General features: G+C 50.5%; 2 protein-coding genes across 2 annotated transcripts; one reads left to right on the plus strand and one right to left on the minus strand.

The window, feature by feature from the left end:
• Nucleotides 1-2,693: 2,693 nt before the first annotated feature.
• Nucleotides 2,694-7,890, minus strand: CUNH1orf50 (chromosome unknown C1orf50 homolog). The gene is made up of 5 exons (XM_055610961.1): nucleotides 7,769-7,890; nucleotides 7,537-7,652; nucleotides 4,348-4,434; nucleotides 3,302-3,433; nucleotides 2,694-2,997 (listed from the first exon to the last, which is right to left on the minus strand). Exons 1-5 carry the CDS (start codon nucleotides 7,845-7,847, stop codon nucleotides 2,812-2,814), a joined length of 600 nt encoding a protein of 199 aa, XP_055466936.1. The 5' UTR covers nucleotides 7,848-7,890; the 3' UTR covers nucleotides 2,694-2,811.
• Nucleotides 7,891-8,093: 203 nt separating this feature from the next.
• Nucleotides 8,094-22,712, plus strand: P3h1 (prolyl 3-hydroxylase 1). Its single transcript, XM_055611243.1, has 15 exons — nucleotides 8,094-8,616; nucleotides 10,415-10,567; nucleotides 11,672-11,861; nucleotides 12,592-12,723; nucleotides 13,378-13,517; nucleotides 15,743-15,832; nucleotides 16,101-16,153; nucleotides 16,301-16,422; nucleotides 18,365-18,492; nucleotides 18,662-18,757; nucleotides 19,171-19,321; nucleotides 20,900-21,017; nucleotides 21,405-21,480; nucleotides 21,703-21,843; nucleotides 22,230-22,712. The coding sequence occupies exons 1-15, from the start codon at nucleotides 8,143-8,145 to the stop codon at nucleotides 22,383-22,385; spliced, it is 2,220 nt and encodes a 739-aa protein (XP_055467218.1). The 5' UTR covers nucleotides 8,094-8,142; the 3' UTR covers nucleotides 22,386-22,712.
• Nucleotides 22,713-27,515: the final 4,803 nt, after the last annotated feature.

A 27,515-nucleotide genomic window follows, 5' to 3' on the forward strand; every position in this document is an offset into this window, starting at 1 on the left:
AGCCTGGTCTACAGGGTGAGTTCCAGGACAGACAGGAATACAAAAGGAATCCCATTCTCAAAAAACAAACAAACAAACAGATAGACTGACAGATAGATACTCCACCACCTTACTCCCAACCCCACCCCCAAAAAAAGAAACAGGGCCCTCTCCAACCCTGAGATTATCCTCTAGAACCTGGAAATGAAAAAGCACTTAGTGCCCATGAAACTGTCAGGGCAGAAGGACAAGCGGCTGATGAGCAGAACTTGCTGCATACATACTCACTGGGTCCTAATTCCTACTTCTGTGTATCCAGAACCACTGGACATTATCAATCAATTCCTCAGACAGGCAATCAGATTAACCAGGGAAAAGCCCTGGCACTCCCTGGTGGCCAGTGTAGGAAATACATGTTCATAAATGGGAAGTTTCTCCCCTCTGGGTCACTGTTAGAAATGTCAAAAATGGGGGCAAGCTACATTTTCAGTGGCTCAGCAAGGGAATGAGGAAGACAGAGCCAGCTGGGATATAGTCAGGTTATTTTGCCAAGGCTGAATATCAAGTCCAGATCTGTAGCATCAACACCACCCAATCACAACCACCTTTTGATAATTCTTTTACCCCAAACTGGTTACTTTTTCTTTATCAAATGAACACTGCAGCTGACAGTTTGATCTAAGATCTGCTCAGGCACTGTGACCTCTGCCTTCTGGTCTTGCATAAGGCCTTCCCTTACATGTGGGTTGGCTTAGAGACTGGCTTCTAAACAGAAGCCAGCAAAAGCGATGTCATTGCTGCAGATGGACTGGGATTCTGCTGGTCAGCTCCCATCATTTCTGATGGAGACTGTTCCTGTGCTGCCAGGCTGAGGGGACGGCTACAATACATATCATCAGCAGGTAGCCCAGCAATCTCCAAGGAACCAAAATTCTGCCACAGTCAAGTGAGCTTGGGAGCAGGTATTGGGGTCCTGGAAAATCAGCCCTAGCTAAATCCCTGACTGCAGCATTATGTCATCACCAAAATCCCGAGGCTGAAGGCTTGTAAAAGCTGCAAAACCATGAATAGATGAGGGTTAACCCTCTGGCACTTTACCTCCTAACCAACAAAGCACCATTCTTAATTTATCATGACCACACAGGTCAGAACCTCCTGAAGACCTGGGCCTCATTCTGGAATCAGGGTCATCTAAAGTCCCGGTGTGCCTTCAGCTCTACAACTTCCCAGTGAGGGGGCTTCCTGCAGCCCACACCTTTCTGCGTGAACTGAAGACCAAGCATCAGCATGTTTCTTGTTAGATCTCCGTGTCCTGTGCTAGGGATGGACATTTCTAGCTCACAAGGTGTACTGTTCATAAGGCAGGCATGAATATCGGGACGTGGAGTATACCCAAACTTGGGCTTCTAGGCTCAAACACATATTCCACATGCTCTTTAGAACATATTACAGAAAACAAACAAAAAACCTGAATGTGCTATAAATTTAACTCAGCTGAACAAACAGGAAATGAGGTCAAGTCCAAAAGAGCCCACTTAGTCACGAGAGTTTTAGCCAATAAAGGCCCTATTCAGTACTTTCTGCTTGTCTACGGTACTAGAGATGGAATCAGACTCATACATGCTGTGTAAACACTCTCCCACTGAGCTACACTGAGTTCAGTTCATGATTATTCAGTAGCAATAAAAATGAGTTCCACTTGAGCTAACTTATTAGAAGCGATGGCTCGTGCCTGTAAGCCCCCACAAGGGAGGCTAAGGCAAGGTTATCACATTACAGGCAGCCTATGCTCATCAGTTTCTGGCTAACCTGGGCTACAGGGGACAGGTCAGTCATTTTTCTTGTTTTGCGTTCCCTCCCGCCCTATTCTTCCACACCCCCTTTCTGAAAAGGTTTACTTTTAAATTGATGTTTCTGTCTATCTGCGTGTGTATATGGCTCATGGAATCGGAAGAAAGTGAGCGATCTCCTGGAGATGGAGTTACAGGTGCTCGCGAGCTACCTGACACAGGTGCTAGGAATGCACTCACACCTTCCAGCAGAGCAGTGAGCACCCTGGACCAGTGACCTTCTCTCCAGCTCTTCCACACTGTATTAGAAATGGTATCTGATGGGTCCGTGCTGCAGTGGTGGCGAGCTCAGGCTGTCCTGAAGGACGCTTCTGAGCGGACGCAGGGCAGCAGCCTTCCATACCTCTTCTAGTTTTGAACTTCTGCAAGCTTTCAGGTGACTCCCCAAGCCTGGACTCCTGGCTGCTGCTTTCGTCTCCAGTCACTAGCTGGAGGGTGGAAGGGCAAACCAGGACAGTATCAGGGCTGAAAGTCTAGAGTCAACACTCTCACCCAGCCATGCCAAGTTTTTGTTTGTTTTTTTCAATCCTCCTTAGGCAACGCTGGGGTTCCTGGGTCAACCTGAAATTGGCATGGCACTGCCTATGATACCACCTTGGTATGGCAACACCTTCAATACCAACCCAACACTAAAGACAGAAAAATGGTTCCTTTTGGAAAACCACCTACCAACTTGCTAGGAAGAAAGCTCCTCTTTCTCCAGTGTTCTGACTCACGAGAAGAACAGCTAGAGGTGAAGGAAAGCGCTAGCCAAGCCTTTGAAACTGACTTGACTAGGCACCAGTGGACCCAAGAAGATCCCACAGGAGTTCTGTGATTCCTTACCACCCCACCTGACAGCAACAGCAGCTACATTCACCAGGGTCATCTTCCAAGTAGTTCATCATTCACCACAATACCCACCCCCAGGAAGAGGATGCAGACAAGGAGGCAGTAGTGGCAGGCCTTTGTCATGAGGGCTGCTATGTCATCAGAGTCATACTCAGTGAGTCAGTCCCTGGAAGGCGGGCTCGATGCTCGGGGGCAAGGCCACAGGCTGGCTCAGCAGCTTGTCCATCATGCTGATTTTAGCATCTTGCTTCTCAATGTCTTGATAGGGAGTCCATGACATGTCATGTTGCAGTTTATAGGCGCCAAGGAATTCATGCGGACAGCCTGCTCCCCATTCCTAGAGGGCAAATGAGCAAGTCCTCATCAGGGTGAGAAGTAAACAAGGTTCCTACTTTTCCTACTCAGGCCATCACTTCTTTTGTGCTTTTCACCTTAGACTATTTAAACCATTATAGGAAGTTACATTACACATCAGAAATAATATCATTCAAGCACATACAACTTTTCATCATTCCAGGGCTCATATCACCTCATTTTCTAGCAAACCATTGGCCAGTCTACATGCTTACATTTTCATACAAACAGGCCCAGAATTTCTGAAAGGCTGGAGCTGCTTTAAGGTTAAGAATGAATGTGTTTACCTCTGGAGAAATGATGGAAAAGTACTGCTGGCCACTTTCCCGCTGGTATAGATAGTAAATGTTGCCAGGTTTTTTCACCATATTACAAGCCACGTGGTGCAAGTCAGCATCTCTTCGAGCATCTTCCAGCACCTGCCAGTCACACAGGTGTGAAAAATGATGAGTCAGAGGTCGTCAGGCCTCATCCACATCACTCTAACCAAAGCATGCACAAAGCCTGTTGTCTGGTTCCCCAGCAGCAATGACTCACTACTGGGGTCTGAACAGTTCTGAGATGTGAAGATTATACAAGCTGCCATGCTGGGAAAAGCTGTTAGAGGTTTAAGATTTTTAAATGAGTGGGGCGGGCTTGGGGAATTCTGAAGTTCCTCTCTTCGTGGGTCAAGTACATTTCCTTTATAAAAGAATCCCCTCCTCCCTTAAAAAGCCTTATCTTACTGACCTCTCCTGGCTAAGAAACAAAACCCACTTATGTTTAAGCTCTGTTATGGTTCAGAGGTCACTGGTCTCCTAAAGAATTCTAGGAGCTTGACCACCAGTGCAGTGACATCAGAGTTTTAGTCAGAGGCCCTGAGTCTAGTAGGCACTGCCCTAAGGAGGGAGTTTGGGGGAGAGCAACATGAAGACTTGAGTCACGGTGCACTGTTGTAAAAGCCTGGGCTGACACCTGAATTTCTGGCTTCCCTCTCCTACACATGCTCGGCGTGTGTGGGACACACACACGTGACCCAGATGGTTCTTCCCAGAGCTGAGCTGTACCAGCACCATGCCCTTCAACCTCTAAACCTCTGGGCAAATTAAACATTATAGGGTTAACCTGTCCCAGGTATTTCATCATAGCAACAAAACAAAATAAGCTAACAAAAAAAAAAAAAAAAACCTCTCGGGCATAGTCCTTGCATTTTATCCAAAATATCTACATGTTCAGAATATATTAAAAACAAAGAAGGCACCATGATTATAAGCAAGTTCAGCCAGTCTTTCCAAGCAAAGGAGAAGGAAAGCTGGCCTAACCTGCACTGGCCTTGCACGAGCACCTTTCTCACCTTCCTAGCTTGTTCTTGCAAATGTTGGATTTGCTCTGCGATGACTGTCAGCTTGTTAGTAGCATTTGCTCGGATGAATTCATCAGCCTACAGAAGAGGAAAAATCCAAACTGTGGGGTGAAAAAGCAAGAGGCACCTGTAGTCTCACAGAGATGCAGCTCAAGGAATGATGCCAACAGCTCTGCTTCTACCTCAAGTGTTCATTCCACCCCATCACACATCAGTTCCCAGCCACCCAAAGGCCCAACTCAGAAGCCCACCCTTGAATGACACCCAGAAGTAAATGCTCCTTCATCTATCTGCACTGCTCACTCTCATCTCTAACACACTGGGCTTTGGTGTTTCCACACCCTCATCTCCAGCCACCAAACATGAGTGCACCCTCCCCTCCATCCAATGCATCATTCACTCTGCTCTCTGCATGACTAAATCCTCCCATTCTTTAGGCCCCTCGCTTGGTTTTGTTTTCCCATTTTGGGGCCCAGGCTGTTAATGGAACTCACTAACGAACCCAGGCTTAGCTCAAGCTTGCACTCTTCCTGCCTCCTCTTCCCAAGTACGAAGATTACTGGTGTGTACCAACACATCCAACCCATTTGTTTTCTATGTTTCGGCATCTTTAAAATAAAGAATGAGTTTTACAAATGAAAATCAAGCCAGATGTGGTGGCACACACCTTTAATCCCAGGATTCAGGAGGCAGAGGCAGGTGGAACTCCGTGAGTTACAAGCCAGCCTGGTCTACAACCAGGGCTATATAGTGAGACTGTCTCAAAACAAAGGAAAGAAAGAAAATAAAATCAAAAGGTACTTGTGAAGGGCTCTTAGCACCTGCTAGTGTAGGGCTCTGACCATCACCTCAACTGGATCACCTGTCTCATACCTACCTAAGATTTCAATGCGCACATAATACATTTTAAAAAAGGAAGGTGGTAACAGATCATGGAGCCATGGTTCCATGGTTCCATGGTTCTATGGAGCCCATAGTTTAAGGTTTTAGGACAAGAAAATCCATATGGCCAAAGATGACAGAACGCAGGTTCAGGAAGACAGGAACCTTATAATTATGCCCTTTACTTTTCTTTTTAAAAAAAGGCATTTTAATTTTATGTAATGAGTGTTTACATACATGTATACATGTATGTATACATGCTTGCTTGGTGCCTGAGGCCAAAAGGTATCAGATCCAGAACTATAGCGGGTGTATGCCACGATATGGGGGCGGGGTACTGAACCCAGTCCTCTGCAAAAGCAGCAAGTGCCCACAAAGATGACTAGGCCGTCACTCTAATCCCTATTCTTTCTAAAGGACACCATGCAGACCAGAGCCTAACTAAAAAGAAATGGAAGGGTTTGGTTGTTTTTTTCTTTGTTTTTTAGTTTTATTTACTGTATGTGTGTATGGATGTGTACTACGTGTGTGCCTGGCATCTGAGAGAGAAGAGAACAGTGACTCACCAGGAACTGGAGTTATGAATGGCTGTGAGACACCAGACAAGTTCTAGGAACCAAACCCGCATCCTCTGCAAGAACCAGTACTCTTAACCGCTCCGTGAGCCATCTCTCCAGTCCCAGAGGGTAATTATGATTACTAAGCACTGACCCTGAGTCCCACACTAGTATGTGTGTATGCATTATCATGCTCAAGCACTCTCCACAGAGGCCAGAAGAGGGCATCTAATCCCCCAGATGAAGTTACAAATGGTTGAGAGCAGAAATGTGGGTGCCAGTAATTGAACCTGGGTCCTCTCCAAGAGCAGTCAGTGCTCTTAACCACTGAGCCCTCTCCTCACCTCTCAATCTGTTTTTAAAGTGCTTTTTCTTCAGCTTCTCAAAGATAAATTTTGGAGTCAAAAGAATAATACATCCTTTTTATTTCACTAGATTGTAGTATAACAGACAAAAGCTGTGTTCTTCTTTCTTTGGTTGAGTCCATGACAGCCACTCAGAAAACTCAAAGTGTTGTCTGCCCAAGATTTTGCACCTGATTACATCCCTCCAATACCAATCTGAGTAAACAGATACGTGATATTCACCTCTACTTTGCTCTTATCTCTCTAAAAAGGTAAGGTTTTAATTAAAAGGGCTTTCCTAAACGTTTGAATTTTTATTAAACAGCAGACATATTTTTACGTGAGGGATTCGGGCACTTTAATGTTCTTGATCAAAACAAGCTTTTGAACATACTCATTATCAAATAAGCTGGTTTATGCAAGAGGGAGGGGACACAGGAATCTTCTAGAGCAGCCAGGCTCCAATACTGAAAAGGACTCTACAGGGAAGGTCTTGCTGAGAGATGAGAAGGAACCTGGAGTTTCCCTTAGACCTAGGAGTTCTCCCACCTCTAACCTCTCATTTTATAGACCCTGAGCTCGAGAGAAGCAATTTGTCCAAAACTAATGTGCCCAAACTTCTATTGCCTTTTCCATCATTTTGTACACCTTATTTTACCTGTCATGGCAACCGATGTCTAAGCTCTAGACACAGGAATTCTGTAGCCACTGAAATTCACCAGGTGTGGCTGCCATCCATATAATACCCAGCCAAAGGAGGCTGAATGTAAAGCCAGCCTGAGCTATACAGCAAGATGAAACTGTCTCCAGTTTTTTTTATATGTGTGGGCTTTTTGGTTTGGTTTTGTTTTTTTAATAGGAATTTTACCCTGTGCCTTTTGCATGTTGTTTTTGGTGGTACTAAAAATCAAATTCAGGGTTGGGAAAGTGGTCTAATACTAACCTACACCCATTTTTTTCAAAGTAAGGAGAAAACATACACTTAGATTCCATAAGCTCTTAGGCAACAGATAAAGACCTTATGGGAAGCAGAATAAAGTGACCACTGAGAAATTTGAGATAGAAGTCTAGCATGGTGGCTCACGTAATCCCAGCACTCGGAGGTGGGGGTGGGGAACACAAGTGGATCAGTGAGTTCGAGGCCGGCCTAGTGTGTATAGTGAGTTCCACGATAACCAAGACAATGTAGGAAGAATCCTATCCGTCTCAGAAACAAACAACAGAAAACAAGCAAACAAAAAAAACAGCACGGAACTGGGGAGAGAGTGATCCTCTTCATGTGCGAAATGAAATGGTATCCTCGGTACTGCAGAGTTCACAGGCTGTCCTGGGTGCAGATGAAACGAGAGGTCCGAGGCCAAAGACGCAGGGTAAAGTACAGGGATGGTATTCCTCACCTTCTGCACCTGCTCGGCGAGCGCCACGAGGTCTAAGGGGTCCCCAACCCGGTGGGTGTGGTAGGGGCTCACCAGAGTCAGGCCGATGGGGGTCGGGGTGAGCTCCACCAGGGCTCCTGCGATACACACCCGGGAACACAGGCGTAAGTTGTAGCCCTCAGCCTCCCGCGAGGCAGCAGGAACGTAGTGCCCGGCTGCAACCTTTTTTCCCGGCTAACTCGGTCCCACCTACCTCGAGGACCCGCCGCCTCCTGAACCCCCAGATTTCCCGCGCCTTGTCCAGACCGGCTCGGAGCTGCGGGATCCGCCATAACACCACCCTAGCCCCACCGCCCGCAGAGGAGCTCTGGCCGAAGCGCAGGCGCACAACAGCTAGTGCGCGGAGCTTTTTCATTATCAGGCCAATGAGCGGCGCGCCTGAGCTTGGAGGCGGGGCCTCGCGAAGAGCGGGCGTTCGGATTGGTTGAAAGCTAGAGGCGGCACAAGCTTCCTGGCCATGCGCTCCTGGGCTTGGGGCGTGGCTCGTCTCTGGGCGTGGCTTCTGTGGGGCGGGACTCTGGCCTGTACTCTGGGCGAGCTGTCCCGTTAAGTGGAGGGAGCGGGGCCATGGCAGGGAGCGCACCGAGGCTGCTGGCCGCGATGCTAGCGGTCGCCGCAGCTGCCGCCTCGCGGGCCACGGCGGAGTCTGAGCCGGGATGGGACGTGGCATCCCCTGACCTACTTTACGCAGAGGGGACCGCGGCCTACGCGCGCGGGGACTGGCCCGGGGTGGTTCTGAACATGGAGCGGGCGCTGCGCTCGCGGGCCTCCCTGCGCGCCCTCCGCCTGCGCTGTCGCACACGCTGCGCCACCGAGCTGCCGTGGTCGCTGGACCTCGATCTCGGTCCGGCCCCCGGCCTGAGCCAGGACTCGGGCGCCGCCGCCCTGCATGACCTGCGCTTCTTCGGATCCCTGCTGCGCCGTGCCGCCTGCCTGCGCCGCTGCCTTGGGCCACCCTCTGCCCACTTGCTGAGTGAGGAGCTGGACCTGGAGTTCAACAAGCGGAGCCCCTACAACTACCTGCAGGTCGCCTACTTCAAGGTGCGACTGGCCTGGAGCCCGGCTGCCGGGAGCGACCTGGGGAACCCGGAGAGCAGAGCAGGGACGAGTCAACGGGGAGGAAAGGGACCTCTTGGCTGGGGAGCTTCACCCGGGCAAATGCTAACCCCAAAGGTCTAGCCAGTAGTGACCGCCCAAGCTAAGAAGATTTGGGAAGGCTTCCTAGAGGGAACGCTTGGGTCTCCCAGTCCTACTTCATTGCAAGTATCCAAGTGAGAAGCTAGGCGCTTCTACAACATCTTCCTTCCGGTTCGTTCTCCAATCATGCTTTTCCTGCTCCCTATTCCTACAGCAGCGCTCGTTCGTTCTGGACGTGGGATTGCCACGTCGCCAGCAGGGGCTGCCTGGCTCCTCCTTGTGGAGGACCCTCTGGGTAGTTTATCTTTTGTGTATTTATATATATATAAAGAAAATGACTGCCTTTGGGATGCCACAGCGCTTTAAGGCCAAGCCAAAAACAGGCTTGGAACAACAGGCCTCTCTGCCAGTGATGACTGGCAGCATGCTATTTCCAGGACCTTGGTAGAGCACTTTGCGTTTATTAGCTCATTTGCCCCTATTTGAGCAGATGCTATTAGTCCCATTTCAGGGGGATGGGCTGCACAGCACACCGAGTATCTACAACAGTTTGACAGAACTTCAGTTGTACTTAAAGAGAGCCTTAGAGATCCTTGGAGACCTCAGATTTCTGCCTGTTCCCTCCATCCCTTCAGGTTATTGGCAAGATTGAGTTCTGACTTAGGTCATGTCACTTAACAGCACTACCTAAAATCCATTGACATTTATTGAACACCTACTACATTCCAGTTCTTGGACAAGTGATTAAAATGATTGATTGACTCTTTTACCTTGTGTTACTGCTAGGGGTCACTGTATTAAGTGCTGACTAAAAAGGTTATGTAGATAGTTGGGGTTGTGGGAGCACAAAGGAGGGAAAGTCTAGCTTTGCCTCAGTTAACTTAGGCCTGAGGAAGAGGTGACACTGAGGAATGGTTATTCCCCAGAGAGAGGAAAGTAGAACGTGATATATTTGGCCACAGGATAGTCCACTACATGACTTCTGTATGAGGGGAGAACAGCAGAAGTGAGCACACAGTTTAGTGAGGCCGGATTCAGAGGAGACTTCCACACACTTCAGGCAACCATCATCAGACTTTGTTTTCAGACTGCTAATGCTGGAAGCCGGGTGGATAGGTGGAAGGAGAGAGTGGTGACAGCGAACGAGGGAGAATTTGGAGCCCTGTGCCCTAGTCCACCAGAGGAAGCTAGGTGCCAGTGCCCAGAGGGAAAAGGTGAGGGACGGGGGTTCATGATGAAGAAAGGTGGGAGCAGTGCTGAAGGATTGGGGACAGTAAACTGGGCATGGTGGCAGGTCACGGAATCCCAGCCTTGGATTCCCACCATACTGTAACTGTTAACTGCTCTTGCTGCTCTGTTCCCAAATGGTTGCAGCTTTGACTCTTTAGCTCAGGCACTACATTTCAGTTGTTGTGTTTGTTTTTGTTTTTTTTTTTTTGTCTGTTTGCTTGTTTTATCTTGTTTTGAGATAAAGTCTCACTTATAATCCCAGCACTTGGGATCTGAGGCAGGAGGATTGAGAGTTTGAAAGTGTCCTATATAGCAACACCCCATCACTCCATGTCAGTACACACACACACACACATACAGAAACCAACCAAGCAAACAATCAAAATCTCACAGAGTTTGGGTATGAAGTAATTATTATTATTATTATTATTATTATTATTATTATTATTATTATTATTAATGTCATCCATAGATAAACAGGCTGGAGAAAGCCGTGGCGGCAGCCCATACTTTCTTTGCGGGCAACCCTGAGCACATGGAGATGAGGCAGAACCTCGACTATTACCAGACCATGTCTGGGGTGAAGGAGGAAGACTTCAAGGATCTCGAGGCCAAGCCCCACATGGTGAAAAGACATTCCCCACCCCGTGTGTGTGTGTGTGTGTGTGTGTGTGTGTGTGTGTGTGTGTGTGAGTGTGAGAGTGTGTGAGCGAGCTGCTAGGTAGTCCTGGTGCTGTGTAGTCCAGGCTGGCCCCAAGTCTTCAATATTTAATTCTTTAATCTAATTTAGTATCATATTCTACATGTAGACATCATCTTTTGATCTAACATTTGAATAGCATTTTTATAAAGGATTTATCTTCTTGATCATTTTAGTAGTTTATAAATCAGAACATTGAAGAGCCTGAGGATATACCATTGATAGACAGGTGTTTAGCAAGTACAAGGCTCTGGATTTGTATTCAGCGACAACAACAAAAATACGCGTATTATATCTCTCTCTATATATATAAGTATGTACATAATATTCATATATATAAGAAACACTCTCAGGATGACATCACACGTGCTAAGCACTCTACCACTCCCCAGTCCCAGAAGAGCTTTTAAAGTAAACCTGGACATGATGGCATACACGTGTAATCCTAGTACTGGGGAGACAGAGGAAAGCACATCAGGAGTTCAAGGTCATCCTCAGGCATTTAGTGAGTTTGATGCCCTGCTGAGCTGTGTAAGACATTGCTTCAAGGGGCCTAGGGTGGCTTGTGGTTTATTTTTAATTTATGTGTATTTGTGTGTGTGTGTGAGAGAGAGAAGTGAGCAAGTTTATGTGGCTGCCCAAGGAGGCCAGAGGAGGACCTCAGATCCCGGAGCTGGAGTCCCAGGCATTGTGAGCTCCCTACGTGGGAGCTGGGAACTGAACTCAAGTCCTCCAGAAGACCATGTTGTTAATTGCTGGCCCATCTTCCTCTAGCCTGTGCTGTCTGAAAACTGTAAGCCCTATAGAAACCTGTAAGAGTTACAGCAAACTCTTGTCTTTTTTCCACATGGGGAGTTAATAAACGGGCACTGGGGAGCCCGTTTACGAACGACCTTAATTAAGCATCTGTACTCAGGTTTCCCTTTCCATCCATAGCTTCGAGTAGGAATTAGCACCTCCATGTTAGTGGCTCAGGATAAGGTGAGGGCTGCCTCTGGGCCTGTTTTGAGTACACCTTCCCTCCAGTAGCATGAGTTTCGGCTAGGAGTGCGGCTCTACTCGGAGGAGAAGCCACAGGAAGCTGTGCCCCATCTGGAGGCTGCATTGCAAGAGTACTTCGAGGCCGATGAGGAGTGCCGTGCCCTCTGTGAAGGGCCCTATGACTATGATGGCTACAACTACCTAGACTACAGTGCCGACCTCTTCCAGGCCATCACAGGTATGTGCCATTCAGAGCCTGACTTGACCAAACTTGACCAAACCTCCTAGGACTTTAAGGTCAGAGTCCTGATAATAATGGTATTTATCTAAACACCATCTGCAACCTCGTCCCCAAATTGTTTGGTTTTTTTTTTTTTTTCAAGACAGGGTTTCTTCGTATAACTGCCCTGGCTATCCTGGAATTCACTCTGTAGAAGAGGCTGGCTTTGAACTCACAGAACTCTGCCTGCCTCTGCCTCCTAAGTGCTGGGGTTAAAGGCTTGCGCTGCCATGCCCTGCTTTATCCCCAAATTTTTTAAGTCTGGAACTCTGAACAAAAAAAAATGCCATTCAGAGGCTGGGGTGATGGCTCAGCCATTAAGGTGCCTGCTATACAAACAGTAGGACCAGAGTTCAGATCCCTCAGCACCCACATAAAAGGCAAACATGGTGAGTGGCAGGCACCTGGAATCCCTGGGCTAGAGCTTGGCAGCTGGACAGTCTCACGTGTAGATGAGCTTCGGGGTCAGAGACCCTGCCTTGAAAAAAATCCCGGGGAGAACGACGGAGAAGGACAGCTGGCATCACCTCTGGTTTCTACACGTGTTCACACATCCCACACACACACACGCGCAAATGTATGCACGTACGAACCACACAGAGATTTCTCTCCACTCGCATTTGCCCAGCCCAGCCAGAATCTGACTCCTAAGAAAAATGACGGAATCCTCGTCTTTGATTCTTTTCAGACCATTACGTCCAGGTCCTCAGCTGTAAGCAAAGCTGTGTCACCGAGCTGGCTTCCCACCCAAGTCGAGAAAAGCCTTTTGAAGACTTCCTCCCTTCGCACTATAATTACCTACAGTTTGCCTACTATAACAGTAAGGCCTGCTTTCTTTCTTCTCTCTGATCCCTCAACAAAGAAGCGTAGCCAGGTGGGCAGAGTTTGCAACCACTCGCCTTCAGCATGTCTGGCTTCTGTGTCTATGGGAAGCAACATGCCCAGTGCTTCCTGGGTATTTTCTCATAAGCAAGTGGCCCAGGTACCCAGTTTCAACTGGCCAAAAGCAACGAACAGAGGAGCCCAGGGCATCTTGCTTTTGTCCCTCTTTGTACATTTGTAATCTAATTTTGCATTTGAATCTAAATGAGTAGCAAAAGTCAGGATGTACTAAGGTTGAAACCAACTCGCAGGACATACCCAGGCCTCCTCCCATGGTAGAGGGACTAAAAATATCCAGAAAAGATAGCAAAACAAAAATCAGCAAATCAGCCATTGTTCATTGGGTACCTACTGCATGCTAGCCATTTTAGCACATCCAAGAGTACATGCAGTTGAGTTGAAGAGATACCCCTGTCTAGGGGCCCTTGTGCTGTTGTAGTCTTCCTCCTCTAAAAAGCCATGTTGTATAGCAAAGTATCACTTTGCTCTGTCATCATGGCCTCAAGGCTTCTCTGAAACCAGATGCTACATGGCTACTGGTATCCGGGATTAGACCCTTTCCTCATGGCCATTTTCTTTTCTTCCTTTGCAGTTGGGAACTATACACAGGCTATTGAATGTGCCAAGACCTACCTCCTCTTCTTCCCCAATGATGAGGTGATGAGCCAGAATTTGGCTTATTACACAGCCATGCTTGGAGAAGAAGAGGCCAGCTCCATCAGCCCCCGGGAGGTAAGAGGCTTGCTTCAGCAAGGGCAGCTTCTGGCTGAACCCAGTCAGAAGACAGAAGAGTGCTGCCAGTAAAGGGTGGGGCGGGACTTGGGCTCAGCTTGTCACTGGGGTGGTGAGGAGTATCAGGAGTTTGCAGAAGATTCCAAAGCCTCACAGCATCCCCTGGGTTTGGATGTGACTTCTTCGCATTGGTACACAGAGATTTCTCTGCCCTGAATGACACCCAGCCGGAGTGCTGGATGCCATTTGCCCAAAGTCAGTGCTGTTCCCTTCATAATGGGTTTGTTTGTCCACACCTGCTGTTTCTGTGCATTTCTCCCTGTCATTTTCTGTTCTCCCCTCTATCGCTCAGTGTTTTCCACACCTCCAAAATAAGGAGAAAACCTAGGTAGCACAGAATTCCACTCTGAGGGGGAAGCCACCACGTAGCTCTGGAATTGAGTCTCCAGAGAAAATAATCCCATTGTCAGCCCTTCCCAGGTGAGAATGGCTTTCTTGTAGTTATCCCTCTTGGCCACTAGATGGTGTGGCTCTCTAGCCTGAAGAAGGCCCTTCCCGGTCTTTGTCTGGCTTGGTTAATACTACGCCCCCACCCCCACCCCGTCCTTGTGATTCTATTAATGAACCTAAGAAGGGGAAGGAGAATACTCCAAGTGGTCACGTTTAGGTAGGACTCTCCTTCCAGGAAGGGAGTAGCTAATTCTGGTCTGAGCCCCAGCCCAGCCACACGCTGCCTTGCTGGGTCGTTTCAGCCCTCCTCCTTTATGATCAGCAGGGCTGTCCTTTGAGGTAGGCCCTCTGCCTCCTGCACCCAGGAGAACAGGCAGATGGAATGACTTGTGCAGTGGCTGTCATTGGTTAGTGGTGACTGTTACCTGCTGCGTGCTTTGTCCCTCTACTGCTCCACACATGACTGACACTCGGTAAGCTCAGTGAGTCATTGTAGGCTAAACAAGTGACGGCAGCGGGTGGCTTCCTGCATGCGCCTTGAATTGTTGGTGAGAGTCAAATAGGACAGCACACATGGCTTGGTGTCTGGCATTTGGAGGAGGAAGCCAGTCGTTGAAACTCCTTCGGGTAAAATTCCCACTTCCTCTTGGGTGATCACGGTCGCCGACAGGCTGGACTCTTGAACTGCCTCACCTTTGTTACTGTCTCTTTCTCTCATCCTTCTGCTGCTTGGATCCTCGTAGGGGACCCGGGGAAAGATGTGACCCCAACGGGGATTCAGTTCCCAGCCCTGGGTAAGCCCTTCCCCTGAGCACACACGGGATGTCAGAATGCCAAGCTTAGCTATTCTGCAGCTGCCGTCCTTCAGGGAGGGATAGGTCTGGCCTTCCTGAGGGGTCGGGGGTGGCCACGTAGAAAGCACTTGAGGACCCACAACCCTGGGTGTGAACGTAGCGTCACTTTTAGTTCCACTGCTTATCTTCAAGATGAGGACAACAGTGTCAGCCCGTGAGCCCCCATTCATGAAACAAAGGCAGAAGGATCACAGGCTCAGAGCTAGCCTGGGCTACATGGTGAGGCCTGATCTCAAAACAAAATCAGCAGGCAAGGTGGCCTAATGGTACAAGGAGGGAACTGACAGGTTGTCCTCTGACCTCCACCCCCATGCCACAGCACGCACACGCATACATACACGATAGATAGATAGATAGATAGATAGATAGATAGATAGATAGATAGATCTAATTTTAAAAAGGTATTTGCCATACAAGCTTATGACCTGAGTTTCGATCTACAGAACCCACAAAAGGATGGGATAACAGACTCCACAAAGTTACCCTCTGACCTCCACACATGCACAGTGGAGGCCGTACACTCCAGGACACACAAAGTAAGCAAACAAACATAAAAGAAAAGCGAAAAGAGGGCTGCAGCTGCAGCTCAATCGGGAAAGAGCTTGCTTAGCATGCTTGAAGCTCTGAGTTCAGCGTCCAGAGCTTTGAAAGCAAAAGTGGACTCTTGGTGCTGTGAAGCCTGTGTAGCATTCTGAGCATCGCCAGAGCTTCTGTTTCTGAGACCCGCTGACATCTTCTCCCCGCCAGTGAGGCTGAGTGATGCCGCCCACGGGGGTCCTTTTGAGCACAGACGAGAGACCTTTCCAGACTGGGCAGCACATTACCTGTGATGGGGAGAAGACACCTCAGCCATATAGGGAAGTGTAAAATGCCAGGGATGGCCACCCTAGGGCTGTTCTAGGAGAATATCTGTTTACTCAGAATGCCCAGGAGTACCGACAGCGGAGTCTGCTGGAGAAAGAACTGCTGTTCTTCGCTTATGACATTTTTGGAATTCCCTTTGTGGATCCGGTGAGCCAGGGCAGGGGCTGGAAGGATGGGGAGAGGGAGACACTGAAGCTAGGTATACATGCTGCCTGACTCTGAGGGGAGACAGTCCAGGGCTGAGCCTAGCATGGGGGTGTGCATGGTGAAAGGGGGTCCTGGACCACTTAGGTAGCTTAGGTTCCAAGAGCCCACCTCATCGCAGGCAGAGAGGCAATGTACTCCTGGAAGCCTTATGTCACACACTGAGACCTGGAAGATTAAGTCACCTACTTGTTATCCTGACCTACCTTAGGACTCATGGACTCCAGAAGAGGTGATTCCCAAGAGGCTGCAAGAGAAACAGAAGTAAGAAATTCCACGGTTGGATCATTCTGACAAAGCGCTTGAGGCTTCCTGAGCCCCCGGCAGATGGGAACACCTGGCCAGGGGTGGGCAGGTCCAGGCTGGGAAGTTGGGGTAGGATCCAGTCTTTAGTGATGCCCGTGCTCACAGGTCAGAACGCGAAACTGCGGTCCGCATCTCCCAGGAGATAGGCAACCTTATGAAGGAGATCGAGACCCTCGTGGAGGAGAAGACCAAGGAGTCGTTGGATGTGAGCAGACTGACACGGGAAGGTGAGCCAGCAGCCAGTGGCATGCCTGCGGTGTGGAGGGCAGCCAGGCAGCCCTCCCCACGTTCACCAGGCGGCGGCAGCCACGGCTTTGCTCAGCCCACCGTATTCCAGCTTCCGCTTGTGCAGCAGGTGCTAGGACTTCCTCCACACCCAGCACTCCCAGGAACTGTCATTCAGGCAGCCCTGAGAAGGGGCCTTTGGCTAAGAAGTAAGGCTCCTGTGTCACAGTTAGACTAGCATAGTCACTGTAAGTATGAGGAGTCTTCCCGCCTCCCCCACAAATGCTCTTTGATCACTCGCATTGTCATCAAGAGCCAAAACCTTCCTGTGTTCCCTGCTCCGTTTGCTGTGCTCCCAGCCCACAGTGATGGCTGCCCTCTGCGCTCCTTTTCTTCCCCAGCCTTTGCCTTTTCCACTGCTTCTGGCCCACATAGGTCCAAACACTTCCTGTCTGTTCTTATCCTTTCCCACACACAGACGCCAAGCCCACCTTCCAAACACTGGGACCATGCAGGCATCCTCAGTATCCCAGCATCCACCAGCACATCTGCCGTATGGCTCTCTATACCTCCACGTCAAATGGGATGGGCTGTTTCTGGTCCCCTGATCCTGCACTGGCCTGCGGGTCGCTGCTCATGCTTGTAATCTCTCCTGACATACTTCTCTGCTCTTAAAGGGGCCTCAGAGAGACCTTACAAATCCTCCTCTAACCTCCCTCTCCTCCTGTAACTACAATTTGTAAGGGCGCTGAGGCATGTCTAGTGCTGTTATTGTCTGACTGGAGAATGGCACCACCTTCAGTTATTAGGCTCTCTCTGTTGCATCACTCACAAGGTCTCAGCATGTAGATGGGGTTGAGCCGGGTCTCTAGTGCAGCCTGAACAGACATCTTACAGCTAGAGGCGAAACGCTGGCCTTTGCCATTGCTAGGTTGGCTGTGTGCACTTAACAGGATTAGCATGTGACAAGTCTGTCCAGCACTGCCTTCTTTTCAGCAGTTGCTTCGCTTCGTGTCTGAGAGGTAGGTTAGGCAGACTGCAGGGCTGTTCTTGTACACAGTACGGTGGCGAAGATACCACAGGCAACATTTTCGAGCATTTACTGTAAGCCAGATGCTGCACTGAGAGTTTACCTTGCTTTATTTGTTGTTCTTATTAATCTGTTGTCAAACTTGAAAGGTAGATGCTGTTAACAGTAATCAATTAAAAATCAAGGCTGGGTATGATGGTTCACATCTTTAATCCCAGCAGAGGCCAGCAGATCTTTTTAAGTTTGAGGCTAGCCTGGTCTACACAGTGAGATCTTGTTCAAAAACAAAGTGTGTGTGGGGGGGGGCTCTGAAGAGATGGCTCAACAGTAAGAAAGAACACTGGCTGCTCCTCTAGAAGACCTGGGTTTGCGTCCCGGCACCCACAGAGTGGCTCACGGCTGTAACTTCAGTTCCAGGCTAATTTCTTCTGACCACTGTGGGCACCAGGCACACACACGGCACACAGACAGACATGCAGGCAAAACACCCATACACATAAAGTCAAATTTTTATTTTTTATTTTAAAGGCAGGGTTTCTTTGTTTCAGCTGTCCTGGCTGTCCTGGCACTAGCTCTGTAGACCAAGCTGTCCTCAAATTCACAGAGATCAGCCTGACTCTGCCTTCCAAGTGGTAGGATTAAAGGCAAGAACTCCACCAGCCAAAGTAAAATGTTTTTAAAAAAATTACATCAGAGTGATTAAGTAGTTGGCAAAGTAAGTGGAGGTTTCAGGGACCAAACTCAGTTCTTTGATTCTGAAGTTCCTGTTTTAAGTACACAGCATGTGGCTGTTTACACGGGAGGCCCAAGAGCCGGCAGCTGTGGTGGCAGAATGAGGCATAGGATTTGGAGTCCAGATCCTGCCCTCTGACTACCATGCTGCTGCGAGACTGAGTTCTGCCCTTGACTTTCAGGTGGCCCCTTGCTCTATGAAGGCATCAGCCTCACCATGAACTCCAGAGTCCTGAATGGCTCCCAGCGGGTGGTGATGGACGGCGTGATCTCTGATGCTGAGTGCCAGGAGCTGCAGAGGCTGACCAATGTAAGCGAGGCCAGTCACTGCACCGTCTTCCCGATCCACATGCCACAGGCCTCTTAGGGGCAGCACTTCCTGTTGCCCCCATCACACACTCCTCATCACTCATACACACACACACACACACCTGCCCTGACTAACTTTCTAACTTTGCCTTATCTTCTGGGCCCATCAGGCAGCAGCAACTTCAGGAGATGGCTACCGAGGTCAGACTTCCCCACACACCCCAAATGAAAAGTTCTATGGTGTCACCGTCCTCAAAGCTCTCAAGGTAAACTCCATCTCGGCTCTCTAGAGCACGGAGCAGGGGAGGAGTTGGGCATGCAGCTGGTAGGGAGAAGTGTCTCCCTGCTGGCATTGCAGCTGCCAGGGAGTGAGGATAAGCTATGCTGAGGAGGTCTCCTTGTACATCTTGGCTGTGAGACCGGGCATAATAAAATCAAGGCGGGAAGGTGGGAAGTGGGAAGGATGCCCAGACATGTGGGGAGGCTGTGGCTCAGGGCTGATCCCAGAGGGCTGTGTTCCTAAGCAGGGGACACGAAAGCTAGAAAGGAGAATGGGGAGGAGGCTGTCAAGTGTGGGGAACAGGGAGATTGCTCCTTCAGTGGCGGGGTGGGAGATGCTCCCAGGGTCCTGACAGCCTATAGAGGAGTCAGGGCAGCTGACCACCAGTGTTCTTTGCAGCTGGGGCAGGAAGGGAAGGTCCCTCTGCACAGCGCCCACATGTACTACAACGTGACAGAGAAGGTGCGTCGAGTCATGGAGTCCTACTTCCGCCTGGACACGCCCCTCTACTTTTCCTATTCCCACCTGGTGTGCCGAACTGCAATAGAAGGTGAGCCTCCTCAGCCCTGCAGCTTCTCAGGAGTAGGCTGCGGCCTGGCACTGTACTAGACGCTGAGGACATGGAGGAGACGAGGGCATGGTCCCCTCGTGCTGGCTGGGAAGCCAGTACAAGCATGTTGGCCGCAGCCCAGCACGTTGAGTAGTGATGAGTATGTCAGCAGCGTGGAGGAAGATCCAGTCAGCTCCCCAAGGGTCAGGAAGCCTTCCAGGGCAGGTGGTGGGAACGTTGCAGGATGAATGTGCTGGTGCAGTTCAGGGTAGCCGGAAGCCTTGCAAGCCAGAGAGACTGGTTCTAAAGACCTAGAAGCTCTGGGGGAGCTGAGAATGCTGCCAGCTTACAGAGAACCCTGCTCAGGGATTTGCGTTGTATCCTTCCCCTCCGCCCTGCACTGTGCTGCGAGCCCTCCCGTAGTAACTGTCAGACACCGGTCCTGTGCGGGAGCGAGTGCCTTTGAAGTCAGAGAGCTACGAGGCCTTGTTCCTTCTTCTTCACATCCCCTTTGCCTTCACACTCCGGAGCAGGGATGAGGCACAGCCAGGCTGTGGGAATCACGTTTTTGTGGCCCAAAGCCAGCTCTGTCCTGCTGTAGCATTCGGAAGACTCCAGCTCTTGACACTCCTTGGAAGGTGGCAGGTGCTGGAAGGCCTCTCTCTCCCTCAGGGTGTTAAAAGCTCCAGGAAAATCTGGGCGCACCAAAGGAATGTGTCAGGCACTTGACCGTGTGCCACAGAGCCTCGAGGTGAAGTGCTGCCACAGGAAGGCAAGGACTGCTGCGAATAGTCAGGGAAGGGCTTGGCAGGGCCCTTACTTTTAAGAGATGAGCTTTGCAGCTATGTGTTGAGAGACTGGAGCAGGTGGATCACACTAGAGGCCTGGAAGCTGATTGGCGATGACCAAGGTGGGGGAGGGTGAAGGCTGGAAATCTGGAAGTGGCAAGGAGGCAGAGGAGAGAAACCGTGGGAGAGGCACAGAGGAAGCCGGGGGGGCGGGGTGACTGGCTGGACCCAATGAGATGGCATCTGCCATCCCCGCACGGAGCGTGCCAGAGTTTACACTGGAGGAAGGTGTGATCTGCTGGCATTTTACAGTAATCCTGTCCGTTCTCTTTCCGTGCCCTCTCCCTATGTGGCTCTCCACCCACCCCCACTCACAGAGCCCCTCCTCACTGGCTGCGTTTTGCTGTTTTGCTGCTCTTCTTCACCTGCCCCTCCGCTCCTGCTGGAAGATGGAGTCAATAGATCCTGCACCCACCAGCCTCCTCTGCGTACCCCTGTGGTCCTTCCTATTTCAGAAAGTCTCTAGGTCTTCCAGGGTGAAGGAACTCGGCCCAGTGCCATCTGCCTTCTTGGCACCCACAGTCCTATGGGCCGTATCCTGTTCACCCCGGAAACTTGTCCTGATCTCTAAGCTGTGGCTTAAACAAAGACTCCTCACAGCCCAATACATGATAGTCCTGTAGCCTCTCATTTTGGGGCACCCCATCCTTCCTGCCCCACGTGACAACAAGAGGGCATTTCACTGTGTTTCCTATATATCCTACTCTAACACGGGTTACCTTGGCCTCAGAGTCACAGGCTGAGAGGAAGGACAGTAGCCACCCAGTGCACGTGGATAACTGCATCCTGAATGCCGAATCCCTCGTGTGCATCAAGGAGCCCCCTGCCTACACGTTCCGGGACTACAGGTGAATGCAGCAGCCATGGTGCCCAGGCACTGTGCTTGCCCCTGGCAGCTCCTCTGTGCCCTGCTCTGCCTCCCCACCCTCCGTGCTCATGCGCACACACAGGCAGAGCAGGCTGTCTGTACAGGGCAGTCCCTCATCCGAGTCCCCACATAGGAAGAGAGACAGTAGGGAGATCCCTCAGGAAGGGTGTGGGTTGGAGGGCATGCGTGGGTTTAGCACAAAGGCACACTAGCTAGGTGTGATGGAGTCTCCAAAGTGGAGCAGGGGACCTTGCAAGCTGTTTATGGCTTCAGAAAAGCTTCTGGCCTCCAGCTGCTAGTGGAGAGCACACAGAGGAGTGTTCTGGGGAGAGGGGGATAAGCCGTGTCTGGATTCCTGCCTTTCCAGTGCCATCCTTTACCTCAACGGGGACTTTGATGGAGGAAACTTTTACTTCACTGAACTAGATGCCAAGACTGTGACGGTAAGTGCTCTCCTGTCCTCATCCCTGGGGACAGAACCCCTCTGGAGCTGATATCCCAGAGGATAGTGCATAGATTGACAACTGGGCTTCCCACCCCGCCCCTCACCTTATACCCTGACCCCAGACTAGGGGATATGGCAGCTTTCTTCTGACTGTCCTTTGGGTCCTGGTCCTAATGATCCATTACTCTTCTGAGGCTTTTCCCATTTTCCCTCTCCACAGGCAGAAGTGCAGCCCCAGTGCGGAAGGGCCGTGGGATTCTCTTCCGGCACTGAGAACCCGCATGGGGTGAAGGCTGTCACTAGGGGGCAGCGCTGTGCCATCGCCCTGTGGTTCACCCTGGATCCTCGCCACAGTGAGCGAGTAAGAGCTGTGGGGAGGGCCGCTTGTCTGTTTCCAGAAGACTCTGCTGTGTCCTCTCCTTGCGTCCTACTGCTAGTGGTCCAGTCATAAAGGAGTCTGGGCTAGGGACTCCCTTTCCAGTGCACTCCCTGCAGTCATGGCTGCCTCGCCCTCCCCGGGCCTTCCTTGTCACATACGTGGAGTACCTGGGTGGAACTTGATGTGGAATTCTTAGTTCAGTCCTTGGACCCTGCTTCAGCCACCAGAGCTTAGGTCCACCCGGAAAGAGGCCGTCCCAGAGCCCCTGCGGCAGCAAGGCCATTGTTCTCTTAGAAGCAGAAGGTAAGCGGGTGAGGACCTCGTGAGGACCTCGGGGTTGGGGCTCTGAGAAGTGTTTGCCATTGCAGGACAGGGTGCAGGCTGATGACCTGGTGAAGATGCTGTTCAGCCCAGAAGAGGTGGACCTCCCCCAGGAACAGCCCCTGCCCGGCCCACAGGAATCCCCAAAACCTGGAGAAGAATCTCTGTCAGACCGAGAGTCACAACGCAAGGATGAGCTATGACAGCAGCTAGGTCACACATGGGTGCCATTGGACCCATGCGGGGACTCGGCCCTGCAGCCTGGACTTCCCAGCCCCTCGGGGCTGCAGATTAAGGGAGACTTCTATCTGCTGCCCAGCCAGAGGATCCTGCCCACAGCCTTCCACATGGTGCTACTGTTCTTGGAGTGGACGTGGCAGGATGCCACTCTTCTCTGGGCTTGGCTGAAGGCTCAGGATGCAGGCCCAGAATCACCCCGGGGCCTAAATAGGCAGCTGCCCGACAGCAGCATGATATTTAAATGTCTATACAGACAACTAAAGAATAAATGAGTCTTCTTTTTTCATTGAGTGGTTTGTTCCAAGAGAGGAAATGTTTCCGTTCTTCCACAGAGGCCATGCTTGGTAGCTGCTACTCCTGGCAGCGTGTAGTGGCCATACAGGAATTCCTGTGTAGCCTCAGGCCAAATAACCTAGGTCCCTTGGGCTTTTACCATAGAAGGGGCATCTTCGTCCTCACTGTGCCCACCTTCTCCAGGAGCTGGGTGGCCCAAATACAGCACCCAACGTGGCAGCACCTCATGAACCTAAAGCTGTGGACGAAGCATCCGGTTTGTTACTAATCCTCTTCTGGCAGAGAGCAACAGTCAGCGGTGCTCTGGCATGTTAGAGGCAGCCACGTGCTTCCTGCTCTGCTGGCCGCCCTCAGAGCCTGTACCTGAGAGCCTCATGTGCAGGATGATAACTCTGAGAGACCAAAAGCGTGGAAGTGGAGACGCAGCTCCTCCGGCCACAGCTGGCACCAAGCCCACCACCTCCACCATGCTTGAGATGCCTTAGTCCAGGGTGTAGGAACCTGCCCCCGAGTGATCAGTAGTCAAACAATATTTAGTGAGCAGCAGCTTGGTGCTGGGACTATGAGAGGGGCTTAGGCAAGCCTGGTCCTACAGAGCTCGTATTTTATAGGGGTACATAGTAAGTGTGTAACTATGTATGTGTGCAGTTTGTGTATCTCTAAGCCTTTGATGTAGAAAGTCAAGCCAGGGTCCCAAGAGAGAAGAAACAGCAAGAAGACTGATCAGGGACAGGAGAGATGACTCAGCAGTGAAGAGCCCTTGTTACTCTTTCCTTCCTGGTACCCAGATCAGGTGGCCTCTAGCCTACTTATAACTCTAGTTCCAGGGGATCTGATGCCCTTTTTTGGCACCAGCACAAACATGGCATACATAAACACAAATAAAAACAAATCATATATACATACACGCACACATATGTCTGCAGGGGCAGAAATGGACCGGTGAAAAGGGTAGTAAATAGATCCTGAAGGCCCCAGCAGGGTTTTGAGCTTGGAGCATCAACATGGGACTAACAGTAGAAGTTTCCTTAAGCCAGGTGGTGGTGACCCACACCTTTAATCCCAATACTCAGGAGGCAGAGGCAGGTGGATCTCTGAGTTCGAGGCCAGCTTGGTCTACAGAATGAGTAGACCAGGACAGCCAGGGCTACACAGGAATCCTGTCTCCAAAATAAAACAAAAGCATCCTTGGGCAATACATGGAGAATAAACTGTTGGGACAGGAAGAGAGGGGTTGTTGAGTGCCCACAGGGAGAGGAGGAGGCCTGGGCCAGGGCCGAGCAGTCGAGGTAATGAAGACCAGGCTTAGACCAGTTTCCTAGTAGTGCCAACAGGCAGTGCTGAAGGGTTGACATGAGGTCTGAGCAGAAGTGTTGGGAAGTTAAGCCTTCTGGTGACGCTCCCTCCCTTTCCTGGGCAGGAGGTTGGGGGACAGGTAGCTGCTGGAGGAAAGTAATCTGTGGCCAGCAGGAACCTGGGTGGGTGTGCTAAGGGTGAGTTTGATGGACATACAGCTGATGTTTGAAGCCAGGAGAGGTACACAGGGAAGTCAGAAGTTAGCTCACCTAGAAGCAGTCTGGAGAACAGCAAGAGAGATTCCCCATGTGAGGGCATTTCAAGAAGGAATTGAGCAGTGTGTGGGGAGCCAATGAAGTCCTAAGTGAATGTTTATTGTTAGCGTGAGCATGGCCATATCAAAACCCCCAAGGCCTCAGACCCATGGGATGACAAGGCCTTCCCCTGGCCTGAGGACAGATGACAACCTGCTGACCTCTGGCTAAAACCAGCACCTGCAGAAAGCCTCAGCTGCAGCTTCCTCATCCTGGATGTTGACTGTACAGCACATCACCCCAGAATCCTCCTCCCAGTGACCACTCCTTTACAGAGACCCTCCTCCTGAGATGAACTAACCTGCCCCCTTCCTCCTTGGTGCTGTACTTCATACACTGAGTTTGCAGGGCGCCCACCAGAGAACACACACTGAGTTTGCAGGGCGCCCACCAGAGAACACACAGCCCACCGGATCCCAGGTTTTGTATGCACGGGTCTGTCATTTCTTCATTCCCCATTGCCTCAGTCAGGTCAATCCCAAAGCTGTGCAGATCAAGGCAGTAGTGACAAACGGTGTTCAGAGGCTGAACAAGATGAGAACTGAGGGGCTAGAGAGATGGTTCGGCGATTGGGAGCACTGAGTGCTCTTTCAGAGGACCAGGATTCAATTTCCAGCACCCACATGGCAGCTCACAACTGTCTGTAACTCCAGTTCCAAGAGATCAGCACCCTCACACATACAAACATCCATGCAAAACGCCAACCCACATTTTTAAAAAGTAATAAATAAATAATTTTCAAAAAGATGATAACTGAGCTGGCCATGGTGGTGCACACCTGTAATCCCAGCACCCAGGGAGGCAGAGGCAGGCAGGTCTCTATGAGTTCAAGGCCAGCCTGGTCTACAAAGTGAGTCTAGGACAGCCAGAGCTGCACAGAGAAACCCTGTCTCAAAAAAACAAAAAGAAAAGAAAAAAAAAAAGATTAATAGTTACCTGGCAGGGGAGACATCATGAGCAGGAAGGTGGTTTCCCCAGGGCGAGGCTCACCCATTGCACTTGGGGTGTGATTGACCCTAAGATTTTCCCAAATTCAGGAAACTCGATAAGGATTAGGGGAAGCGGATAGAAGGAAGTAGAGAAGGTGGGACTGGGAGGAGACAGGGAGGGGGCTAAGATTGGGATGTAAAATGAATCAATTAAAAAACAACTGATTACTGAAAGCCTGGAATGATGGTGGTTGCCAGTAACCCCAGCACTTCAGGGGTGGACACAGGAGGATTAGCGGCCAGGGCCAGGCAACCACAGAGTGAGTCTGAGGCCAGCCTAGACTACGTGAGACCTTGTCTCCAAATAAGAAAAAAAGGGGGAGGGGCTAAGGGTCTATTTCTGTATCTGACAACTGGCAAGTCAGGGAGACTTTCCCAGAGATGTTTTGGTGAGATGGTGTACACAAGAGGTGAACACGGGAGAGTCAGAGGAAGAGCAACTCTTAGGAGTTAGCTTGGTGCAGAGGCAGAGGGGGAGCTGGAGGGCTGGGGAGACCACCTCTCAAGCTGAGATAGTGTGTCCGTGTGCTGGTGGAATGCCCACTGCTCCTGTTACCATCATGGATCCCTCTGTCTGACCTGGTCTGCACAGAGGGACTAAAGGATACATCAAAGGAGCATGGAGCTGAGTGGTAGTGACATACACCTGTAATCCTGGCACTCGGGGAAGCAGAGGCTGGAGGAGTGCTGTGAGTTCGAGGCTAGCCTGGTCTGCAAAGTGAGTCCAGGACAGCCAAGGCTACACAGAGAAACCCTGTCTCAAAAAAAAGGGGGTGTGTGTGCTTGGAGCCGGCCTGGGCACTGAGCTGAGTGATGCTCCTGAACGTGAAAGCATGTGACCACCGGGACAGGGAGGTAACACATATGCTGAGGCTAAGATGCCCAAGAACACTTGCAAAAGAATTCTCACACAGCACCTGACATGATAGAAGCAATTCCACATTACAGAACTCCACATTGGCCTTGGCCTCGTTTTCCAGAAGTTTCCATATTGGGGCAGATGCCTTTTACGATTTCTTTCTTTCTTCCTTTCTTTCTTTTGTTTAGTTGGGTGTTTTGTTTGTTTGTTTTTTGTTTTGTTTTGGTTTGGTTTTTTTGAGACAAGGTTTCTCTTGGCCTTGGCTGTCCTGAACAGGCTCTGTAAACCAGGCTGGCCTCGAACTCACAGCGATCCACCTGCCTCTGCCTTCTGAGTGTTGGGATTAGAGGCATGTGCCACCATGCCTGGCAAGGTAAGATGTTTTTAGTGGCAATAGGACCAAGGTAAGTGTGTCTAATTAGGCTAGGGGGGCTCCTCCAGGAGCAGTGGGTGATGGCAGGGTCCCAACTGAGCTACAGCTGTGTGTGCTTGCTCCGTGTTTAGGAAAACATGTAGAAGAGCACCTCAGCAATATGAGGAAGCTTGCTCAGGATGGAGACAGCCTGTGGGAGTGTCACAGGGCATAAGGAGCAGCTCAGCAAAGCCAGAGCAGATAAAAGCATGACACTCATTGGTCTCTGAAGCCCAGGGAAGCTGCAGAGCTGGGGGGTTGGGCACCAGAGATCTGCGCACAGTGCTGTTTCCAAGGAGGGAAGGCACCGTCGGACTGCCCCATGTACTGTGAGGTTTCCTTGCCCTGGTTAGACAGAGGAACACCCGAGACTCCTTGTGCAGCCTCAAGCTGTTTATGGGCCCCAGGAAGGGGGAAAACAATGTGCCAACTGCAGTGTGGGGGCATGCTCCACTATGCCTGGGCAGGCAGAGCAGCTGCGGGTAGCACAAAGTTGGTCACCAGGCTTCTTTGCTGTGTGGCCCAAGGTGAGTCGTTTCTGTCCTGAGCCTGTGGTGCAGGGAACTTTACCCAGTCAGGGGTATAACGCTGGCACCACTTCTAAGCCTCGAACTTTCCATGGCAACTGCAGGGAAAGTAAGAGATTGCAAACGACTGAATCAGACCCTCTTAACCAGCCATGTGAGAGAGCAGTGGACTAGTCCCCGGAGTTTCATTATGAGACAGGCAAAACCAATGAATCTTCATACCAACCCATCAATGATCAATACATGTCTGCCAAGGCCGCCCTCAGCCGGACACAGTGGGGAAAAGACTTGGCAGCCGGTTCCCAGCCTTAAGCAGTTTGCCATACCAGGAGGAAGCAGCACCAGGAAAGGTCCATCCTCAGGCCAATATCTTGGGAACAGCTTTGAGCAGCCACAGTTCTG

The sequence above is a fragment of the Psammomys obesus genome, unplaced genomic scaffold (genome assembly GCF_907164565.1).
Source record: "Psammomys obesus unplaced genomic scaffold, mPsaObe1.curated_primary_1811, whole genome shotgun sequence".
In the NCBI taxonomy this organism is placed as follows: domain Eukaryota; kingdom Metazoa; phylum Chordata; class Mammalia; order Rodentia; family Muridae; genus Psammomys; species Psammomys obesus.